Source organism: Gopherus flavomarginatus, chromosome 20 (assembly GCF_025201925.1).
Source record: "Gopherus flavomarginatus isolate rGopFla2 chromosome 20, rGopFla2.mat.asm, whole genome shotgun sequence".
NCBI lineage: Eukaryota > Metazoa > Chordata > Testudines > Testudinidae > Gopherus > Gopherus flavomarginatus.
This window is the reverse complement of record NC_066636.1, coordinates 19,295,233-19,318,905: the sequence shown is the minus strand read 5'-3', so window position 1 is coordinate 19,318,905 and position 23,673 is coordinate 19,295,233. Positions and strand designations below refer to the sequence as shown.

The following is a 23,673-nucleotide window of genomic DNA, read 5'->3' as shown; positions in this document are numbered from 1 at the left end:
GGGATGGGGTTTGTTGTAGTGCTTTGAGCAGGGGGTTAGGAGCGAAGGACTCTAGGATTCTGGGGGGAGGTTCCCTCTACTACTTGCTCGTATGATGTTGGTTAATAACATCACTTCCATGCCTCTGCTTAACTAGCTGTAACATGGACATAATACTGACGTGGTTTAGATGTGTTATAATTTATATTGGTAAAACAATTTGAGATCAAATGCACTATGGAAATGCAAAGTATTTAGTATTTAATAGTACGTAGAGATGGCAAAGTCTAACCATTTTGTTGACTCAGATGTCAGCTAGTTTCAAAAATGTAAGTTTGTAGCTTCTCTGCCTACAAAACCAATCGCGATGATGGCTTAGCATGAGTTTTCTGTTGAAATGGTTGTAGGTTACTCTGCCTCTTAAAATATGTAATTAAAATATTTTGTTTTGTTTTTTGTCCAGGTTTATCATCCTTACTTCAAAGTGTTGCTGGAAATACAGCCCAGTCGAGTGAAACGGCATCTCAGAGCACTTCAGCATCACCAGCCAATACAACTGTTTCTTGCATGAAAGGGAGGAATGTTCCTTCCAATACTCAGTCTTTTATGTCCAAAAATGTTGGTTATTCTCCAAATTCTTCTACTGCTGAGGTTTCTTCAACTTCAGTTAACAAGGCTCCCATTGGACATAGCCCAGGGCTTTCAAGTTCTAGTTTTAAACCACCAGCAAATTCCCTTGGATTTGCCAGTACCCATCCTACTAGTCCTTCCCTTTTACCAACAGAAACCTCATTGAGTCAGTCCTCTGAGATTTCAAAAACAAAGCTGGAGTCAGAACCGACCTCTCCAAGCCTGGAAATGAAGATACACAATTTTTTAAAGGGAAACCCTGGTTTCAGTGGTCTAAACTTGAATATTCCAATTTTAAGCAGTTTAGGATCCAACATCACATCAGAGAGCCATTCATCTGACTTTCAGCGTGGTCCTACTAGCACTTCTATGGACAATGTGGATGGGACGCCAGTCCGTGATGAACGAAGTGGAACGCCAACCCAAGATGAGATGATGGATAAACCAACATCAAGCAATGTTGACACTATGTCTTTATTATCAAAGATTATAAGCCCTGGATCGTCTACTCCCAGTAGCACAAGGTCCCCTCCTCAGAGCAGAGATGATGGATATCCCCAAGAACTGTCTAATTCTGTGCCTGCCTATAGGCCTTTCGGTCTCGGCAGGGATTCTCCAGCCAGCATGTACAAGCAGTCGTCTGATAATATGGAAATACCTTCTTCTTTAATGGATTCCCCTCAAGAGAAGTTTTACCCAGACACATCTTTTCAAGAAGATGAAGATTATCGTGACTTTGAATATTCTGGGCCACCACCATCTGCCATCATGAACCTGGAGAAGAAGCCTTCAAAATCCATTTTGAAAGCCAGTAAGCTTGCCGATGCTGCAGAGTACCAGCCAGTTCTCTCTAGTTACAGTCAAAGAGCGCAAGAGTTTAGTGTGAAGTCATCTTTTGCTCAGTCTATGAGGTCTATTCTCGATCAGAATGAGAGCTGTGATCCTCTGTCGTCATCTTCTGGAATGTATGGAAGTTACAGCCTACGAGCAAATGACTCTGGATCCGATGGTTCCCCTTCACCCAGTAAGAACGATGTGTTTTTCACACCAGACTCCAATCATAATAATTTATCAAAATCTGTGATACATTCTGGCCTGTCACAGAAACAGTATCCAGACTCTCCCCATTCACTTCCTCACAGATCCCTCTTCTCTCCTCAAAACACTCTTTCAAATCCTGCTGGTAGACCACCCACATCCAGTGTGGAGAAATCGTTAGGTTCTTCCATTTCTGCCACTTCAACAATTGAGTTTAAGAACATGCTTAAAAATGCATCTCGCAAGCCTTCCGAGGAAAAGCATTTTAGCCAGGTTCCTAAAGGTAGCTCCCATGAAGGGGTTAGCCTGTCTAGTGTCAGCCAAGCTGGAACTTCTACAGGAGAGCAGCAGCAGCAGCAAGAGGAGCACTATCGTATAGAAACTAGGGTGTCATCATCTTGTTTAGACTTGCCTGATAGCACTGAAGAAAAAGGAGCCCCCATAGAAACTCTGGGTTACCATAATGCATCCAATAGGGGAATGTCAGGAGAACCAATTCAGACAGTAGAATCTGTAAGAGTTCTTGGGAAAGGAAATAGAGGACGTGGGCGAGAGGCAACTAGAGTAGGCTGGTTTGAGCTAAGTAATACAGGTAGTGCTTTTGATAATGGGCCCTCAAGTGCTACTGACCTGCCCACCATGGGTACTGGCAGTGGAATTGCCAGCTTTCAAACACAGTACAAAGAACATGTGCCACAATTTCAGGAGAGTGTAAACAGTTTCAGAACAAATAATTTCAGCACTGCCTTTGAGCGTCACATACCACCTCCTTCCATAGAGCATGGAACTCCTTTTCAGAGGGAACAAGTTGGTGCACCTGCTGGGCCCCCATCTGCTCCGCCCAAGGATCATGGAAGCCTGTTTCCTAGGGATCACTCAGTTCCTTCACACATGTCATCAGTGGATCACACTAATCCTTTTTCAAAAGAAAAATCCTCTCCACTCTCATTGCCTCATACTGCCCCTCCTCCTCCTTCTGTGGAACATAGCGGGGTTCCATTTCCTACTCCTCCCCCTCCACCTCACTCCGTGGAACATGGTGGCGTTCCATTCCCTACCCCGCCGCCACCTTCTGGGGAACACGGTGGCATTCCATTTCCTGCCCCTCCCCTGACCGTGGAACATGGTGGTGTCACGTTTTCCAAGGATCACGGTACTATTCATCAAGGAACTATAAAAGAGCATTTTACTGTGCATTCAGGACCAAGGGACCACGTGGCCCCACCTCAGCGAGACCACAGTGGTCCACCCCTTGGTCGGGTTCGAGAAAACATAGGCCTAACTTCCCTTTCGAGAGATCAGCTTGGGCCATCTCATAGCGTTCCTCCCATTGGCCCATCTCATAGAGACAATGTAAACCGGAGTGGAATGATGATTAGGAACCCACGACCAGACTTTAGGCCTAGGGAATCTTTCATAAACAGAGATCCATTTCACAGCTTAAAAAGGCCTCGGCCACCTTTTGGAAGGGGCCCTCCATTCTTTGCACCAAAACGCCCATTCTTTCCTCCCAGGTACTGAAACAGACGTGCGTCTCTGTAAGTGAAGGTATTTTGAATATTCTAGAGAGCAGTGGAAGTAGCGCTTTCACTTTTGTTTTTCCTTAAAGAGCCCCATAACATTTTTCTAAATTAAATATGTTCTGGTACTTTTTTTGGTGGTTTATTTTTTTAAGCCAACCAGTTGGCGTAAATCTAGCAAAATGTTTTAACAAAAAATAAGAATTTTCCGAAGAATATTGCCGTTGAAATAAAACTTCTAGTCGTAAAAAATGATTGAATGTGCGATGTTGGGATGTTATTTTTAGCTGATTACCAAATTGTTTTGCTTCATGAGTCCTCCGAACCCATGTCAAAAAATAGAGGTGGGGGAAGGAACTCTGTTGCTACTATTGATTAAGGAAGATAAAGGGTCCAAGCTTTCAGATCCTTCCCTGTGGCAATAGAAATAGTAACCCTTCCTTGTGCCTTTTTTCTTTAGGTTAATCAGTCACTTTTTTCACTGGTGTCTGCTTAGTTGGTCCCTTGCTATGAAGCCTTGGAACGTCTTGCTGCTTGCTGTTTTCCATCTTGCTGATAGGAAAAGGGAGAGGGTAGGCAATTAACATGGTCAGTTTTTCACCCCTTCTGTTTGCTTTTTCTGCCTTTTTCAAAATGCAGAGGGAACTCAAACACCTCCCCCTCCCCCCGCTTTTCACAGTTGACCGCTTTGCCGCTGAGGGTCTTGAACTTTTCTCCTAAGTTGGGTTTCAGAAAACAGCCCATTAAGTATGTGCACTTCCTATCTCCTACTCAGCTTCCTTCCTCAACATGCTAAGAGGTTATATTTTGCTGAATATAAATCAAGTAATGCATTTAAAATAAGTGAATGCAGGGAGGTAGCTAGTGGTAAAACTCAAATCTGTGCTTACACACACATTTAATGTACACAGTGTATATCTGAAACATGTGCCTGCATACACATGTACAAGCTGCATCATTTCATTTTTTTTTTTTTCTTTCTTGTCTTGTATCACAGAACTAGGCCAGATCTAGTAAACTGTCTTTACTTTTTTCCTGGGAGCATTGTTGACATACATGTATTCTTCACTTTTTGTAATCACACCTTTCCGTGTGCTTTGTTTAAAGTACATAGTCCCATGTAAGATGAGAGAGAAACTGCATCAGCAATGTGAAAACAATACCTAAACACTCTTCCCACATGTTTTCATAAACTCATTTCTGCTGCCATGTGCATAGAGGACTTTGTGTGGAGTTGGAATTACTTTATTTGATTTTTTTTTTAAAGTGAGTAGAATACAACATACTAGTGTTTGATAAAGGTATGGGAAAATATCTATAAAAATAACTACAAAATGAGAAAATGGCAGAGCATTTGTGCTTGGGCTGTGTGTTTTATTTAATATATATAATATGTATAATTATATTTGCATACAGAAGTAAGTGATCAGAAGGTTGTATGGGTGTATTTTATTGAACTGCCCTGGGTTTACAGAAAGACTGATGTTATAGTGCCAGTGCATAAAAACCTTCTCTGTTTTCTAATCGTAGGATAAAAATGTTTGTTCCACTTCATTTTGCAGTCAGCAGCAGATGTCGCTGGTCTATAGGGGGGCTGTATTTAGGCAGCATCATGGAATGGTGCACCTTGTTGTGTGGACTGTTTCAGTTAAACAGAATTCCTGAAAAAGTAACTGCATGTGTAATTCATGCAAACATTGAGTGTTTAAACTTTTGGGTTAAATTTAAACAGTATTTATTCCTTTTCTGTTTCTTCCGAGTTCTGTTCTCTTTGGACACCGCAGCTCCTTTCAGTGAACCTCCAATATGATTATTGAATGGGTAACACACCAAAGTACTACTGTGAGGGTAGCTCATGTAAGTTAAGCAAAATGTTCAGAAGGTGAAAACAAAGCAGTATAGATATAAAGCAAGAAAATTACGTAAGAAGATGTGAGAATTCACTTATCCTATTATATGAAGTAATATGATATAACTCAGTTCCCTGTACACCAGCACTCAGAATGTCTGATCATATTTCTTTAGTCTAGCCATACAGCTCTTAAAGTTTAGGACTTGTAGGACATGGTTACATCTTAATATCTAATGTTAATGTCCAGCACGAAAACTGAAAACATTTCACAGCTTTTGATATATATTGGAAATGATGCATACCTTAACCCAACTTCTTTGCTCTACTGGAACATTTGAAATGAAGCTTTCAGTAACAGCGTGGCATTCCATTTACCTCAAACCTAAACTACACAATCCCATTGCTTTAATATCTATCCTGGCTTGAAGGGACAGTTTCAGAGAAGTCATAGCTTAAAGATACTTTGTTGGAGGAAACCAAGGGGGTGAAAAAATGCAGGAGGTTCTGATGTCAGAATGGAACCAATATTGACTAGAAAAAAATTTCCCTCTAGACTAAAAGAATGTGAATTATTTCTGCTGCTCTTTCTTAGTTATTTTGAGGTAAAGAATTATTAAAATCAGATGGTGACCATCTAAGAACTGCTCTCCATGCCATCTGACATGCCTGGCGAGTGGCTTCATTGCTCTTGGAGGTGTTTTTTGGGGTAACTTGAAAAGTAAAATGACTGATTAAAAAAAAAACACACACACAAAAACTTATTGTAAAAAAAAAAAAAGACTTTTAATGATGAAAGCTCCATGTTTTTTGTTTGAGGTTTTTCATTTTATTCTGTGCTTGTTACTTTAAACAAAATGTCTACAGTAACTGAAGACACGTGTACATATGTAGAAACCACACAACTTATTTCTGGACATGAAGGCGTTTTTTTCCTGTGTCTGTGATTTAAACTCCCTAACCGTTCTTGAACTTTTGTATTTCACCTTATAAGAGAAAGAAATAAACATGTATTTTTTAAATAAAGCATGTAACAGTGTGTCTCATGAAGGACATAACTTCATAAAGAAGAAAATCAAATTGCAGACAGCCACCAGTGTTCACTCCAGCTGTTCTAGAAACAGAGAGGACAAACCAAACATTAACACTGGTGCAGCTTAACGACTGTCAATAGAATTAACATTTACTAGAGGTTATAAACACTTAAAATGTATTCCTGTTCTAGACCTATGCTAGTATAGTACGGCTATTCTTGTCACCAGACTTAGGAGTATGCACCATTTCCATTTCTACTGTCCCCTCAGATACACAGTACGCATACCTGCCTCTTTGGAAGAATTCAACATATGCTATGGTGTGCGCTGTATATCAGAGGAGGAGGGTCTACAGCTGTGGCTGACTTTGTGATCTAAATACATTTTAGAGACTCTTTACCTGTAAAACATTTGTTCAGGTTTGAGAAATCTGTTCAGATAATGTGAATAATGGTAATTTTTAAAAAAACCGTGCAGAATAAATGATCATATCCTGGAATTAATTATTCAAAAATAAGCTGCAGTGCTGTTATTTCAAAACTGCTGTAAATATTGGCTGCTTTTTTTGTGTGCCTGTTAAGATTAATTGGATATGTTGAATTTATATTCTCGAGTGTTCCGTGTGGAGAAAGCAACATGCATTAGAGGAAGCGACAATAAAACTGCAGATCATTTTGAAATGTGTATTAATACATTTAATAAAATAACTAGTTCTAATGTTTTGATATTCTTTTTTAACTGGAACCTCTATTTAAGTGTACAGGGGGTGTAAGATTGCCTGATCCATGAAAATGACCAGAATATTGGGCTGAAGAGAGAACATCCATTTTCTGCTCAACATTTGCAGTCTAGAACAACAGCCAGGCTTCATTTCATTTTTGCTGAATTACAAGTTTAGGGTTAGTGTGGCCTAACCCTTTTTTTTCTTCTTTTTTTTACTCTTCTTTAAAAAAAAAAAAACACCCCCCCACACACACAAGGAAGAATCTGCCTGCAGCTCAGACTCCGTGACCATTTTGAAGAAGACTGAAAGAAATTTAAAACTATTGTTAGAAGATGGCTCTGTTTCTTTTAATTTTACATAGAAGTGGTGTTTGGAGGCAAATCTGAAATTACTGTTAACTTGCAGAGCAAAACACAGAAAATGGAATATTTTACCTATACTTGTGGGCTGAAACAACAGTTACTTCCCCCTGCCCCCATTTATTTTTGTATTGCATATTAATAAAGTGTACTTTACTTGGTGTGGTTTCCTTTCAAAAGAGTAAGATCTTTGCACCAGTTTACTGGCTTCTGGCCTCTTGTACATACTCTTCTGTTCTGTCATGTAATTTTGAAGGGTGGTGATGTTAATTTTCAGGGTTGTCTTGGCTTCCTGTCCTTTTAATAACTTCAGAGGTGCATGGTCATTAATTTTTAACGAATTTCTTTAACTGGGCTAACTTAGCTTATCAAAATGGAAATAATTTTAAACAATGAATTTACTTTTTGCCATTTATGCTGGTTGGCTACTTTTTGCATTTCACTTAACGTGGACAATGAGAATAGCCTCCTAAGTTTTTTGCATTCTGGTACAGTACTAGAATGTAGTAGTAATTTGGCTTCCAGGTGCTTCAAAGTCATACATAAACAAGGAATTCTTACTCAAAATTGTTTCTAGAGTAGGAAACCTATTTTATTTTCCAAGCTGCAATTTTTGTATCTAAACTTATATCCACATGTCATTTTGTTAAAGATCATTTGGATAGTAGAATAACTATTCAGAGAACGTTATGAAATGTCTCAAGAGCAAGGCACTATTAACGAGGAACTCATGGGCCTGTAGGAATCAATACCAAAATAAGCCAAGAGGCCCCTTCTAATCCAGGATCTCTGAATCTAATGAACACTCAGCCCTGTTTTTGGGAACATGCTGGTAACTGTTTAGTTCTGTCTTTCCTGTGGAACTCCAAGGCTTTCAAGCTTTTTGTGACTGAGGGAGAATACTGCCGAATTCAGTAAGCCTGTAGCTTTTTCAATATATCTCTAAAGTAGTAGACAAACTCTTAACTTAAATCCCCCCATGTGTCTGAAATGTAAAAATTCTTCTCGTTAGCTCAGGTGTCATGCAAAACTTGGTCAGATTAAAAATGTCATATCCTGCACAACACTCTGTACCCGCCAGGCTTAGTGGGAGTATAATTTGTCATTTTATTGTCATGTTGCATCCACTCACCCTTTAGCATCCAACCAAGGGCAATTACTCTCCTTGTCAGTCTCAGATGACCCATTTCCCCTCCTTCTTCATCTCATTGCTTTTGATACTATTTCTCATCGTGAGAGGATTTCACAAAGTCTTTTCCAAGGTTTTCAAGAGAGGTCACGCTATGGATGTACTAATATAGAGCAGGTCACCTGCTACCCTCCTCTAGCATGAGGGGTTTTGGTTCCTCCCCTGCTCAGTGGGTGTTCTGAATCTCTCTACCTGCTCTTGAGAGGAGTCCTGCCATGTTTTCTATTTCTCTTCCCTCTATTCTGACCTTCCTCAGACTGACTTTAGTAGGGTTCCATATCTGCACTTCAGTGACTTCAAGGTCTGTCTTATTTTCAAGTGAAGGTGGGCAGCCCCGAAAACATCATCTTGGATCTGAAAGGCTGGTTTCTGCTGGACTGCTGCATCAGAACCATGGATGGCCAAATTCTGTAGGAAGCACAAGTGTAAAAGTCTTGTCCTGAATTGTTATCTTCTCACAGTTGCTGCATGAGTTTATAAATAAGAATAAAATCCAGTAGCTCACTCCTATAGCCGTTTGTGCTCTGCAAGGTCACTAAGATGATGCCTAGTGCTGAATATGGGGGGTGGGCAGACCTGTTCCATAAATATGCCCACTTAGCTGCAGTTTGAAGTATCACCGACACTGCATTCCTCTTCTATGCTGTTACTTATCCCTGATGCAGGCAGACCTGTAGAATCTATAACTGGAGGCCCATGTGTTGAGTGTGTCTGATGCAGATTGCTTTAACATTAGGCACTATTTTGGAGAATGCAACATCAGAGTCTTCCAAGGGGGTATGATCCCTTCAGCTCAGCCCAGCACTCTGAATGTGCACAGGGTAAAGAGAACTTTCCAGCATGAATAAAACTCGGCAGGGTATTTGAAAATTGCTTAAATTGCAGTTGGTGTTCCTTGAGCTTTGGTTGAGTGTGGGCTGCTATGTGTTACAAGTAATAAGGAAGCCTAGGGTAGAAGTGCCACAAAATTCTCCATCCTCTTTAATCCCATTTGAATCAACCAATTGAGATTAAATTTTTAAACCTGAAAGATTTTCTTCTGTGAGCTTCCATTCACCTTATTTACGCATAGCTTGGCAAGTTAGCATCAGAAGTAATACCATTTTCCACCAACATGGCCACCTCCCGTTGCAAACTTGCAAAATAGAGATTTTATTTCCAGCTCTATTTCAGTCTGCTTGTGCAGTGAGGTGCTGCTTAGCCTATGCCAGGGCATCCAAACATATGCCAGCCGAAGGGCTGTTTTAGCAACTTGGCAGGAGCTTGAGAACTGCACTCTTAACTTGCTGAAAATGATGCAGGTACTTCCCGCCTCCTCCCTCTTTACATCAGTGCAAACCCTGGGGATTGCTGGTTATGTGCAATTCTCTACCTTCATTAGTGTGTGCCAAGACCATGTGCTGAGCCACCATACTGAAGACTGCACCGTAGAATGTCGAGAATGCATTTGTCCCATGGGCTTGGCACTTATCTTTACTGTGTTCAAATGGGATTATAAAGCATTTAAGTGATTTGAAAAACCCCACCCTTCCTGCGTCAGCTGCTGAGCTACAATAAATGGAGGGAGCTTGCCATTTTGAGGTGATTGTGGCGTGTCCTAAGATATGATGTGGTAGGGCGGTGACTGCCCTGTCTCACCCTTGTTAGAATGTGCTGAAAATTAGTGGTGTAGCTAGCTGAGCTTTGGGCATGGAACATGGCACAGGTGTGGTGTATCCCTCCTGCTAAATTAGTGGCGGTCAGGAGAACAGCCACTCATCTAGCAACTCTAATGTCCATCATTCCGTTGCCCACTTTGGACCTTGCAAAGCAAAGGGGCCCCTCGCTCTGGTGGAGTTGTGCAGTGCTTAGTTTGGAAGCTGATAGTGCCACTTTGAAATCAGCTGACAATGGCTGCTATACAGCAATATGTAATTTGCTCCTACAATTCAGAGGCCATAGGACAAGAAACTAGACCTGGTAGTCGTGCCCTTGTCCTGGGTAGCCGTGCCAAGCACAGCCATTGATCCAAAGCCATGCCCTTGAGAAATGCCACTGTGCCGCCATAGTGTGTGGAGAATGCCAATTCTTTGGCTCAACCCTCTTTTCCCCTGTCAGCCATTGTTAACAGCCTGGGCTCTGCTTCCCACATGGGCAGTGTCTCTAATGAAAATCTTGGTTTCTGTTCCACAGAGGCTGGCAGGAATTAATAGCTTATTTGGGTTGGTTTGTTTTTTTAAAATAAATAATTCAAACATTTGCAAACTTTGTCATTCAGCAGGGTCTTACCTTTGCAGACCTGACTGCTTTGCATTTAGGTACCAAGGCCTGTACACGCTAAAGCTCTACATTGGTTTAGTTTTCATTGTACTACTAGTTAACAAGCCAGTCGTGTTGACCAGTGGTTTGACTAGCTACCACCTCTCCCTTTTCCTTCCCCCCAGGCCTTGGCTAGGGTTTCTATATGACTTAATATCACACCTACCACTTAAACTGTGATAAACATCTAAGGTGTTTTAAAAGTGCTATCAGGAACAGGACTTTGGTGTCTGGGCTCCCAGTCTGACAGTGCGGGTTTAAGGCTGGGATTTGCAAAGGAGCCCAAGGGAGTTAAATGCCCAAATCCCATTTGAAATTAATGAGTTTGGCACCTAATTCTCTTAGACTCCTAGCCTTACATTGTTCATTTCTCCTCTTTCCCCTCAAGTTTGCACAGGTAACATATGGTTGGCTTGGGGAGCAGCGTCTTACGTTATAGAAGCTTTAGATCTTGGATAAATTTTTCAGAAGTGTCGAAAGTCCCATTTTTTTTTAAGACTGGCCTAGGTGCAAAAAGACTGTATTTCAAACAACCCTGCTGGAGTAGTGTGTCCCAAAATAATTGCATTCTGTAGCACTGACGGGGCCTAATTGTCGCTTTGAGGCCTTTCTCCTCCACTTCTCTCTCCTCCCCATCCCTGCTATGCTGTACTGGATTTGTTTCTTGGTCCAAGTTTCTGATATCAGCTATTCAAGTACTTTATATATTAAGCTCTCTGGTCAAGAACTGGGACAACCCTGGCCCTCCAAACTGGCAGCTAATAGCACATGGAGCAGGTGGCCAGTTCTGATCATGCCTTCATGGTCTCTTGCTGGGGAGTTGCAAAGGTTTGTACCCTTCATGGAATCATAGGGTTGTTGGGTTTTTTGTAAGGCCAGAAACTAGGGTCACTAGGATCATCCAGTTGGAACTCCTGTGTCACCCAGGCCAAGTGCTCTTATGGTTAAGCTACAGCTGATGGTTTGGAAAAGCGTCCAATCTTGATTGAAAGAGACGATGTATAACTTCTATAATAAACCAACAGCTTTTCACAATCTTTTGCTTGTGGGCATGAGGTTAGAAGATCCTGTAAGAGGTTGAGGCCCTCCTACCTTTAATGGGAGTTTTAGGGTATCTCGCTAGTAGGACTTGACGTATGGAACAATAGTGCCGCTGTCTGCCTCCTGTCTTATTCCCATCAAAGCGAGGAGAATAAGCAACTGCTTTTGTTTCTCCACAGCACAAGTAGCAGTTGTAACACCCATAGCTGAATAAAACAGCTATTAGTTGTTGTCTTTCATTCCCGTCTTGGTCTAGCCCCAAAGCTTGCTTTTCCACCACAATTTATATCTTCAGCCTCATGGCTATTAAATGGCAGCTCTCTTTCTGCTGCTGAAACAGGCAACAGGCACCAAAGCACCAATACGAATAAGCAAGGAGAGTTGTTTTTTAATGGAAAATACTGAAGGTGAGATTTCTCCAAAGCACCCACCCCGACCTGGCTCTGACACATTGAAGTCAATGGGAGCAGAGTTAGGCCAGTGCTGAATTCTTCTAAAGATCCTGCTTGTAGTTCTTGAGGTTTGTTCTCACTAGAGGAGCGGATTGACCAACGATGGTGCATTAAGTGAAGGACCCTGGCTGTATCTTTAGTTGAAGTGTATTGGTGGTGGTGTTACCATAATGCATAGAGATCCTAAGCTAGGTCAAGGCCTCAGTGTGCTAGGTGTTATACAAAGTAAATAAGACCAGGCAATGGATGGGAGGAGAAACAGGCATAGGGAGGGGAAGTGACTTGCCTAAAATCATGCAGTAGGCTGGAGATGCACACATCTGTTCAATTTCTGTGCAATACCCTAACCACTGGACCAATCTACCTCTCTTGTCAAGGCAATAGGTGAAATTTACATGGGATTTGGTAATCTAGAAAATGTTATTCTTGGAGGAGGGGTGCAGACTTTTTTTTTTTCCTTTTTAAAGGAATACTGCCAATGACGAGTGAACAAAATACAAGAAATGCTTAATGTCTGTCTGTCTCGTTTGTGAAGTTTTGTTGTATAGGAGAAGAAACAAACAAGTAACATTTTCTGTGGGTGACAAAGTGGGTGTGTGGAAACAGGAAGTCACTGAATTACAATGTCTAGTTGAAACACAAGCTACCATCCGATCACAGTAATACCAATCCCAGTCACTAGCCACTGGGAAACGGAATGGTCTGATGGTGGGCTGTTTTGTTTGCCTGTGTGACAAGAATCGGTGTGTGTCTGGTCCCCAAAGAATGTCTCCATCACCAAATACCCTCCCTCTCCAAAAACTCCTCAATCCTTCATTGATGACACTTAATTGGCAGCCTTAGCAGAGCCACTAAGGATAGAATAGGCCATGGAGACTTAACTCTGCTCTCTACCCTCAAGAAGAGTCATCTGGGACAGGGCTGAGAGGCATTCACAGTGGGAGCATACGTTCCCCTAAGAAGTGCCAGACCTGAGACCTGTTTTGTCCAGTATCCTGTCTAGGATCATCTCTCCTCCCTGCCCCATGAAGGTCTCAGCCTAATCTCTAAGACTTAGATTGGTTTAAACCCTGAGACATGAGTTTTAATATCTCTTACAAAAACTCTTGTCATCAATGATAATTCTGGAAGTTCTTGCTAGCTATGTAAATGTCCAGTCCCTGCTTGAATCTTAAGTTCTTGGCCTCGCTGCCATGCTGTGACAGTGAATTCTGCAGTCCAGTTACACATTCTGTGGGGAAAAATAATTGTATCATCTTTGGATTTCTCATTTTTATTTTTCTGTGGCTGTCTGCTTGCTCTTGTGTTATGAGACAGGGGAAACAGTCGATCTCCTCTAGACCATTCAGTATTTATATACTTTTAAACTGTCGCTTCTCATCCATCCCCTTTTCCAAGGTTACAATGCCAGTCTTTTCAGTCTCTTCATAGGAGAGCTTTTCCATACCCTTGGGTCATTCTCATTACTCTTCTCTGAACCCTCTCTAGTTCTGCAATATCCTCGTGAGATGGGGTGGCCACAGATGTGGATGAGAGCACATGATTTATATAAAACATAACTCTATTATTCATCCCATTTCTTATACATCCTACCATCTTGTTAGCTTTTTTGACTGTAGTTGCACATTGACTTATCTACTATAACACCCAGCTCAACTTTTTGTGTTGATCACGCTGGAGGCAATACAACTACTAGAATTTAAGTCTAACACTGTCAATATCTGTCCTTTTTCCGAAAATTCAGTTCCTAAGCACCTAAATCCCACTGAAATCCATGGAAGTTAGATGCCTAAATACCTTTGAGGAGCTGGGCCTAATTTTTTTTTTTTTTTAAAGTCGCATGGTATTAAAACAGGTGAATCAAAACAGAGTGAACTGACCCAAACAATGAAACCCCCTCTTTTGTTCTGTTTTTTTGTGTGGTATCTAGCATCCTAGTTCTTAGGTGCTATCGCAGTGAAATACTAAATAATACATTCTGCAAATTATTTTATGTTCAAACTTAGGGCTGGATTCTGCTCCCAAGAGTAATGGAGTCACTCCACTAATTGCCATGGCATGGCTGGATTTACTCCAGTGTAACATTGTTGAATCAGGGCCAAAGTTCTGTTAAAGCAGTTAAGATAGGCCTTGAATCAATGGGATGTGCACGCAACTGAAATGTTTTGCTCAATCAGGGCTTTAGCCCTTAATTCCAAATACACTTTTTAGAACAAAAATATACTGTATTCAGCAGGAGAGACGGTAACAGCTCCATGGAATAAGGAATTTAAAAACATTAGGCTCCTAGGTCTATAAGCACAGGATGTGGTGAGCATTAAGGTTAATGGGAGCTGTGAGGTGCCAATGCTTATATGTTAATTATTGGTCACAGAAGTAGGATGTGGGGGCTGGAAGAGTCTGTTTTGTATCATTGTATTTTTAAAATATATCAAAGAGTGCCTGGAGCAAAGAGTAGCTGTGCCTCTTTCTGAATGCATGTTTAAATCTGGATGAGTAGAGACCTACCAAATTCACAGCCATGAAAAACACATCACAGACTGTGAACTCTGGTCTTTTGTGTACTTTTCCCCTATACTATAAAGATTTCATGAGGGGAGACCAGCATTTCTCAAATTGAGGATCCTGACCCAAAAGAGAGTTGCAGAGGGGGTCACAAGGTTATTTTAGTGGGGTTGGGGTATCGCCACCCTCGCGTCTGTGCTGACTTTAGAGCTGAGAGGCCGGAGAGCAGTGGCTGCAGGCCAGGAGCCCAGCAGCAGTGCAGAAGTAAGGATGGCCTGGCATGGTATGGTATTGCCACCCTTACTTCTGCGCTGCTGCCTTCAGAGCTTGGCAGCTATTGACTGAGGGCTCAGCTCTGTGGCCAGCAGCGCAGGAGTAAGGGTGGCAATACCATACCAGGCCCTTCTTACTTCTGCTTTGCTGCAGGCGGCAGCTCAGCACTCAGAGATGGACTCCAGGCCTGTAGCCGCCGCCAGCAGCAGCACAGAAGGGTAGCAGTACCACAACCCCCTCTACAATAACCTTGAGACCCCCACCCCACACAAGTCCTTTTTGAGTCAAGACCCCTACAAGTACAGCACCATGAAATTTCAGATTTAGATAGCTGAAATCATGAAATTTATCCTACGGTCATGAAATCGACCAAAATGGACTCAATTTGGTAGGGTCCTACGGATGAATGAATAAAGTTGGGCTCTTGCTTGAGTCTCTTGGCCTTTTAGGCTTGTCTTGGTCCTGCAAACACTTTTAAGTGTGTAAATTGACTTGTGTGAGTAGTCCCATAAATGTGTGTAGGGTTGGTTTGATAGGCCCTAATCCTGCAATCACATCCGTTTACGAGAACTCCACACCGATACAGAGCCCTATTGACTTCAGTGTGCCCCCACATGAGCATGGGGATTCGCTTTAGTGGCGCTGATTGTTGCAGGCTTGGGGACCTAAATGTGACAGACAAGGGGGGAGAGGGGCAGCACAGGATTGTTTTAAAGTCCTGTACGTCAAATATAACTTCAGTTCTCCACCCCTCCTTTATCCAGGACCCTCCTAACACAAGAGGGGTCATATCCCTTGACATTTGGTGAATGCATCCCAAATCTCCTTGTTATCCAAATGTATTCAACATTCAGTGATGCTAGGATAACCCAGGTTGTGCTTTAGTGTTACTACAGCTGCATGAAGAATGTGTGTCATCCACTTAGAAGTGCAATCTCTCTCTCTCGGAAGTCCATACACAAAAGAACATGTTGGGTATTTTGGGTTATGTTCCTTCAGCTTCCCACTTGTAAAAGTTGGCCGAAAGTTTTTATTTTTCCATGTACAGGCTGGTTTGTGCTTTTGTATGAAATCTTTACCACTCATGTCGTAACCTGCCTAAAGCAGAGAGTCTGAACGATAGAGCGTTTAGAAGATCTGGTTAATCATTGACAACACCTATGTGTATTTCCATTTGCTCAAAACAGTTAGAGGGTGGCTGATGTTTGGGCTGACCTGGGGGCGCTAGGGTGTCCTGGGCCCTTATGTTGAATACAATTTTGGATCCTCCAGTGCAGCAAGTCGGCATTTGAAAATGTATAACAAAGACGAGAGGGAGGTCGAGATGTTTTCAGCTGATAGCTGAAGTGCGATAGAGAGTTGGTGAGATAGAGGAGCTGCAGGGAAGAAGACTATTGCACTAGCTGTAGTGAGATGGTGCAAAGGGGGAGGAGAAGGAGGGGAAGCAAAGGTAGCATTCAGAGCTTCATGTGCATCTGCTCAGAGAGAAATGATGGTCCAGTGGGGTTGGGGACTAGCTTAGGATTTGGGAGACTAGGGTTTGATTCTTCGGTCTACCATAGACTTCCTGTGTGACTGTGGCCAAGTCACTCTAGGTGTGTCTACTCTGCAAAGCAAGGTGTGGCCTTAACTCAGGTTAGCCAGCTTGGGTTAAAATAGCACTGAAGACACAGCAACTTGAGTTCAACCCCATCTGCTCTCTAGGCTTTAACTTGAGCGGTTAACCTGAATTAAAGGCAGAGTTGCTGTATCTTCACAGCTACTTTAACCAGAATTAAGAACTCACCTTTTTTTGCTGTGTAAACCTACCCTTAAGTTTCTCTGATCCAGACCCACAAATGTATTTAGTATCCTGGAAATTAGGAGCCTAAATACCTTCGCAGATCTTGGCCTCCATCTGTACAATGAGGTCATAGCATTTCCCAGGTGTGTTGTAAGGATTGTGAAGTGCTCAGAGGCTATGGTGAGGGGGAGCCAGATAAGGACAAGGGATAGCTGGTAACATGTTATAATTGCTGAATAGTGTATAAAAGGTTAATCCATTACTGATATTTTAATAAATAGTTAATTCTTATAGTTTGTTATTGAGTCCAACAGGTCAGTAGCTTGGTTATAACCATTGCTGACCCCTCTGCCGATGTACCTAAAACCATCCATAAAGCGTTCAGCTAACATCTGTAAGAGGTCTACAACACCTCTTGTAAATGGAACCTTTTAACTAAAGTGCGACAAAGAAGTTTAGGTAGAAACTTGAGCTTGACGCGTCAAAATTATCTTTAGAAATAAATATTGCTAATCTGGGTGGGTTTTAACCTGAAAAGCCCAACAGGGGTTTGGACCTTTCTCCTGGAGGCCCTAATGCAGGAAAACACTGTAGTCAATGGGACTTAAGCACTTGCTTAACTGTGAGCACGTTTAAGTGTCTTGCTGAATCAGGGCCTGCTCCTGATGACCTGTTGCCACAGTTGCAATCAGGGGACCAAAGTAAAGGGCCATACTTTAAAAGAGGAGGGACTAGGAATAGAGTGTTCTGTCTAAGGGGATATGGAACATGCTACCCTCAATCTATGACCCCCAAATAGCCCTGGTCTGTTGATCTTCAGGCCATGCTGGATGGCAACTATTTGCACATGCTGCTGCACAGAGTGGAGTCTGAAGGTTAGGTCTGCAGAGGGAAGAGAGTTTTTGTGTTCTGCTGCCTGTCTAACTTGAGTTTGTTTTTGTACTTTGTAACACAGGCAGCCGGAGCCTTGATTAGATTTGCACAAAGTAGAAAGAGGCTTGAATTATAGATAATAAGAAGTAGGCCCTGATCGCGCCATGGGCTCACAATGGGCAGACCTATGTGTTGCTCATGGCAGGATCAGGCTAGCAGAGGTGATCTAGTGTTAATGAACTGAAAGATCTTATTTATTCTTAGAACCTGCTTCTGCTAAAAACTCCTCCGAACCCCGCTTGCTTTCACTGGCTACTGGAATTTCTTCAGTCTCACTCATCCTTTTTATTAGTAATGCCATAGAGCTGTTCGGGAAATGGTAAGTATTTTCCGCAAACATTTTTTCAGTGAAACAAACAAACAAAATTGTGCATACGGTTTGGGCTTTGTGTGCATGTGTGGTTTGGGGTTTTTTTTGGTTGTTGTTGATGTTCATATTTTATGGGTAGAACTTTTTTATAATAGTGAACAAAACACTGCCATTTTTCAAAATCAAAAAGTGTTTTGAGACTTGATTTTCCCTTGAAAAACCCATAGAACTTTGAACTAAATGAAAACTTTGCACAAAAAAGGCCATTTTCTGTTGCAAAAAGTTTCAGTGAGAAATTGCCAGTCACTGTAATATGCCACAGAGCCATGTAGATCCCTGGTTAGTTTCTGAGGTTACTCTATATGTAATCTTATATGAGAAATTTTGACAAAACTGAAAGATTTGGGTGCCCAGTTGGATGATCCCTTTTGGCAGTATTGAAATGTCAGGCTTGAAGCTTAAAGGAACGCTGTTCATTTGAAATCTAGCCAATCTACAAGTAATAGTATGAGTAATTTCCAGTAGCTTACAGTGTTGCCAATTGACAATTTTTGTCATTTTTAATGATATTTGGTGTCTTTTCTTAATGCCACAGCTCCTGGACTCATGTGATTGTGTCAGAATCTCAGCTTTGGTTTGAAGAAGAATTTTAAAAAAATGGAATCTAGCCTCCATGGTCGTGGAGAAAAACTTGAAAACATGGCTCGTAAAGATTTAAAAACTCAAAGGTGAATAAAAAGCATGACTTTTACAAGACAATAATGTGTTATTTGGGGAAAGGGGGAACTGAGTCACAATTTTTGAATTCTTAGGGTAGACAGTACTGGTAGGGAACCCTCACCCCATATTTCCTGCCCATTTTTGTGATATAATAACCACATTTCCCTTTTATGTTTTCTTTCTCTTACATTGCTGTGGAAGACCCACAAACCAAGGGAACTGACTAGACAAGTGCTGTCATGTCTTCTCAAGAGAGCTGCTGAAGATGCAAAAATTGCTGCAAGGGGAGATACTTAAAGAAAAATGGGAAAGGTGGTTTATTTCTGTGTCTGGTTATTCAGTATGGTGTAGGGCTTGGTACCTTTCTGTGCTTTGCTGTATTTTGAAGTATGTGTCAGAGTAGAGCATAGCAGAACAGACTGTAGTGTGTTCCATTCAGGTGTTTTTTTAATCCTGGTTTATCCTTCTAAAGAATAAATGCAAAAAGTAAACTGCTGGGGGAGGGTCTCCCTCTAATCTTTCCCTTTATTGAATTAATCTCTTATAAATATAAGAACAGCCACACTGGATGAGACCAAAGGTCCATCTAGCCTAGTATCCTGTCTTCTGACAGTGGTCAATGCCAGGTGCTTCAGGAGGAATGAACAGAACAGGTGATCATCAAGTGATCCATCCCCCGTCGCCCATTCCCAGCTTCTGGCAAACAGAGGCTAGGGACACCATCCCTAATAGCCATTGATGGACCTTATCCCCCATCAGTTTATCTAGTTCTTTTCTGAACCCTGTTTCATAGATTCATAGACTAGGACTGGAAGGGACCTCGAGAGGTCATCGAGTCCACTCCCCTGCCCTCATGGCAGGACCAAATACTTAGTGTCGTGGCCTTCACAACACCCTCTGGAAAGGCGTTCCACAGGTTGATCTTTGTTGTTCAACAACAGTAGGCAAAATGTATGTTCCAAGGTGATTATTTGTATGTAGATTGTTTTATGCAGATTATTTTAACCGTTTTTTAAAGAGCGCAAATGCGAGGAAGTAGGGGGATGTATTAGTGCTGATTACACGTTGATGATGCCGGAGGGAGCGATGAACCTTTTAAAAATTAAGCCACCGCTTGGGTTGTCCAAGTACAGCGTGTGGATTTGACTATGCCTGTTGATTTCTTTCCAGATTGCAAAGCTCCTTCCCCCAGCACCCTGGGCCAGTGGGTGCGAGGCAGTGACTGGAGCCACGCTGGGCCTTGCAGCTGGTGAGTGACCGTGACCGTGACCGGCTCTCAGCGGGCGCGCGCAACGGGAGGCGGGCGCAACTTGCAGCGCGGGGCCGCGCCGTGGCGCAGACGCAAGCGGCCGGCGCAGCGCGCGGGCGCATCTCCGCCCCCGGGGAGGGCCCTCGGCGCGCGCCTGCTGCAGGACCGGCCGCTCGGGAAGCCCCGGGGCGCGGTTATTGGCCGCAAGGAGCAGCCCGTCGGCTCGGCCGGGGGGGAGCCCTGCCCAGCCAGCGGGCGAGGGAGGCGGGCTGAGTCCCCCGCTTGCTGCGGGAAGCCGGGCTGTGCGCCGGGGGGGCCATGCGGCTCCTCGCGCCCTGGGGGACGATCCTGGCCGGGAGGGGCCCTGCCTGGAGCCGCAGGTGGTACCAGGTCCGTCCGGCTTTGCATTGCAGCGTGAAGCCTCCCTGCTGCCCCCCGCGCTGGCCCATTTCTCTCTGCTGCGCCTGGGCTTGGCCCTGCGCCAGCGGTGGGGGCTAGCAGGGGATCCGGGTCGGGCGAGGGACTCGGCTCTGGGGCAGGCAGGGGAAGTGCCCCCTCCCCAGGGAGCTCCTTGGGGCTAGGCCAAGCCGGCTGGGTGTTTAGCTTTTTGCTGCGGTGAGCCCCCGCAAGTGCCCCCTATGGGGCTGTGGGTATCTTAGGGGCACCAAGAGGCTCCAGCGGCACTGGGGGCACATTGTGCTCGGAGCTGTACACAATGCCCCAGCCCCTACATCCCTCTCACCCCCCTCCCAATGCACAATATTTAGTTCTGCCATGAGTTTAGGGGACTGGACCAGAAGACTCTCGAGATCCCTTTCAATCCTATGATTCTGTGCACACCCTGCTCTAACCACTAAACAGCGCTCCTCCAACAAGAGCTGGGAGAGGAACCCTGTGAGTCCTGACTCCCAGCCCCCTCCAGCTCAACCCATTCTGTCTTGTTTCCTTGCTGGAGCTGGGAAAAGAGAACCCAGGAGTCCTGACTCCCATGCCCATCCTCTACCCGCTAGACCCCACTCTCGTCATTAACTTCCTCCAGTCCCTCTTTTCCAGGCAGGCGCTCTCTTACCCCACCTCGCTGAGCGGCTCTGTTTGTACGAGAAGCTAAAGGCTGCCTACGATGAGCAATGTGTGGACCGGGCACAGAAGGCAGGTGGGCCAATCCGGATCTCCCTACCCGATGGCCAACAGGTGGAAGGAGAGTCCCTAAGAACCACGCCGTATCATGTGGCGTCACAAATCGGGTACTGGGTGCCATTGCACGTTTTCTTCCTATGAAGTTGTCTGCTTTCAAAACCTTTTAAACCTCTGAGTTTGTGTTGAGTCCATTGCCCCTAGGGGTCTGGTTTGGCTGCGCTCAGTTGGACTCTGTTCATTGGGATTTGGGCACCGGACTTCCTCCTTCGAACCCGCCTCCCACACCCCGAATGTTGTTACTGTAACTCACACCTGCTCAGTGTGGTGCTCTGTCCCCCTCCAGTGATGGCTGGCCCACATGGAGCCCACAACACCGTGGCTAATGGAGCTGGGTCTCCTGGCTCCTGGGGTAGAGGCAGCTCGTGCTTCTAAAACCAGAAGGCCCAGGTGCAATCCACTGCTGCCCGTGATCCGCCTGGGGAACTGCGCGAGTGGTGGCCCATAAGCTGGGGGGACTTCCCCCTGCTGGGGTGAGTGTGCAGCCTCTGCTTTGGCCCCAGCAGCCCCCACTAGGCGTGGGCAGGCAGAGCACCTCACTGAGGAGTAGCGGCTCAACGAGAAATGGGTTTGCCAGATGTAGCTGGCTGGTGTCCAGGCTGGTTCTAACTGGCTCCTTGCTGGTAGCCTTAGCAGAGAGGGTCCATGTGTGAGTGGGTCTGGGAGACATGATCCCTCTAGCTCTAGGTGAGGGGAGTGCAGGGGGAGAACTCACTGCGCAGTTACCCTTATTCGCCCTGGGCTGTAATTGGGCCAGAGACCTGGCTCCAGGGCCCCTTCCCCGATGCTAGATCCCCCGTCTGACTGGCCAGTCACGTGTCCTGTACTGAAGTGTGTTCTGTCACCTCCCTCCTTCCCAGCCAGGGCCTGGCTGAGGGGGCAGTGGCCGCCAGGGTGAACGGGGCTCTGTACGACCTGGATCGCCCTCTGGAAAGCAGCGCCACCTTGGAATTCTTGGGCTTTGATTCTCCAGAGGGGCAGGCGGTGAGTGATACCTGGCACAGTGTTGCCAACTCCACATAGCAGGAAGTCACCAGCCAGACCTTGAAAAGTCACTCAGTGCAGTGTTTAAGCACTCAGAAGGAGTCAAAAATGTCACTAAACAAAATTTCCAGGGAAGTCGACAGAGAATTATGTACACACACAAGTGCGCGTGCCCAGGCGAGTATAGTCACAAAATCGTTCACAAGGAGCTCAATAGTGTTAATAAAATCCATTCTGGGCTCTTCTTACTACGTTCTGTTGGACACCAAGTCAATATTGCATCTCAGCTGAGCATGTCCTTATTTTGTGATGAAAGGGGGGGCAGGGCTCAGCTGCCCTCAGTCCTGGCAAGCCCCAGCACAAATTAAGCACTTCCCAGAGGTGCTGGGGTTATGATCTGCCAAATGTGTCCGATTGGTAGGAAGGACCCTCTGCTTTTGGGCTAATGAATATTTCCCCTTTAATCTTGTGAGTTTCATTTATAAAGCAACACCACGTTAGTGCAATTGGGGAGCAGGGGGTTGTTTTGTTGGGCTTTTAATTACAACAATTTGATCCCGAGGGGAAGCAGAGGAGGATTTACAAACCGCAGCCATACGGACTTTGCTGTTTGTCTCATTGAGAGTCCAATCTCCGCCCGTTTAAGGGGGCTTGCCTGTGATGGCAGAACCTTCCCTGGCCCTGATTAAATGCTCTCCTCTTCTCCAAGCCTATTCAGCAGAGGGCTTAAGGTTTATATGTGAGCCAGTGCCCTCTGCTCACTGGGAAGGGTGCTCTGTACACTGCAGCCCAGGTCAGTGAATTTCAGCCCAGCCTCGGCCTTGCCGGCCTGGATTTGAGCCGACAGGTTAGTGAAAGGGAGGACCCAGAGCCAGGGGGAAGAGGGCATTCGCCTGACCTGAGCTCGGCTCTGCAGGGAGCCAAGAAAGTAGATTTAAAAACAAAAATCCGCTAGCCAGATCCCCCCCCCCCCCCCACTCCCAGAGTTTGATTTCTGAAAAGAGCTGGGCAGCTAACCCCAGGCCAAGCCAGGGGAAGGGGAATACAGGGGAACCAAAATCAAGCTAGCGCCACCCTTGATCCTGTAGTGAGGGCTTCCTCGCTGGAGGCACGGTGCCCTTCCTCCCCCTGCCCCAATGGGGCACATGGCCCTGTCTCATCCCACCCCACCTTCCATCCGTGCAGCTCTCCTCGCTGGCTAACCTACCTCCCCTGCTCTGTCCACTTCATTAGCCACCGTACCCTGCAGCACAGGCTGTGCTACCTCCTACGGAGTGGTGAGAAAAGACACATTTGGGTAGAAACACACCTTGGCTAACGTGCTGCTGTCTCCAAAGTGCACCTGGCGTTAGCAAAGCATTTAATTAGCCTCCACGAACTTCTTTTCCTCGCCTGCAGATTGCAGGGATCTCAGCCCAAGCAGCCCTGGAATGCGATTCCTTCCGAGGACATGCTCAGTTGAGACATCATGACATTGACTTGGTGTCCAACAGAATGTACCAAGAAGAGCCCCGAATTGATTTTATTGACATTATTGAGCTGTTTGTGAATGATTTTGTGACCGTTCATAGTGGTGGTTTCTTTCTCTGAATGTCACTGTCATTGGCAG

General features: G+C 44.5%; 2 protein-coding genes and 1 long non-coding RNA gene across 5 annotated transcripts in view; all 3 read left to right on the top strand.

Annotated features, from left to right (window-relative positions):
- Window positions 1–6,767, top strand: part of RPRD2 (regulation of nuclear pre-mRNA domain containing 2) — a 46,129-nt gene extending 39,362 nt beyond the window's left edge. For both annotated transcript variants that reach the window (XM_050930388.1, XM_050930387.1), the window contains one exon: window positions 443–6,767. In XM_050930388.1, the coding sequence (XP_050786345.1) occupies window positions 443–3,168 (2,726 nt within the window). In that variant the 3' untranslated portion in view covers window positions 3,169–6,767. The remainder of the gene's footprint in view (window positions 1–442) is intronic.
- An 11,750-nt stretch (window positions 6,768–18,517) lies between these two features.
- Window positions 18,518–19,832, top strand: LOC127038061 (uncharacterized). Its single transcript, XR_007770556.1, has 3 exons — window positions 18,518–18,645; window positions 18,839–18,949; window positions 19,808–19,832. It is a non-coding gene; the product is annotated as an uncharacterized LOC127038061 (long non-coding RNA).
- A 290-nt stretch (window positions 19,833–20,122) lies between these two features.
- Window positions 20,123–23,673, top strand: part of TARS2 (threonyl-tRNA synthetase 2, mitochondrial) — a 31,411-nt gene continuing 27,860 nt past the window's right edge. For both annotated transcript variants that reach the window (XM_050930399.1, XM_050930400.1), the window contains exons 1-3: window positions 20,123–20,276; window positions 20,940–21,130; window positions 21,941–22,064. In XM_050930399.1, the coding sequence (XP_050786356.1) occupies window positions 20,205–20,276; window positions 20,940–21,130; window positions 21,941–22,064 (387 nt within the window). In that variant the 5' untranslated portion in view covers window positions 20,123–20,204. The remainder of the gene's footprint in view (window positions 20,277–20,939; window positions 21,131–21,940; window positions 22,065–23,673) is intronic.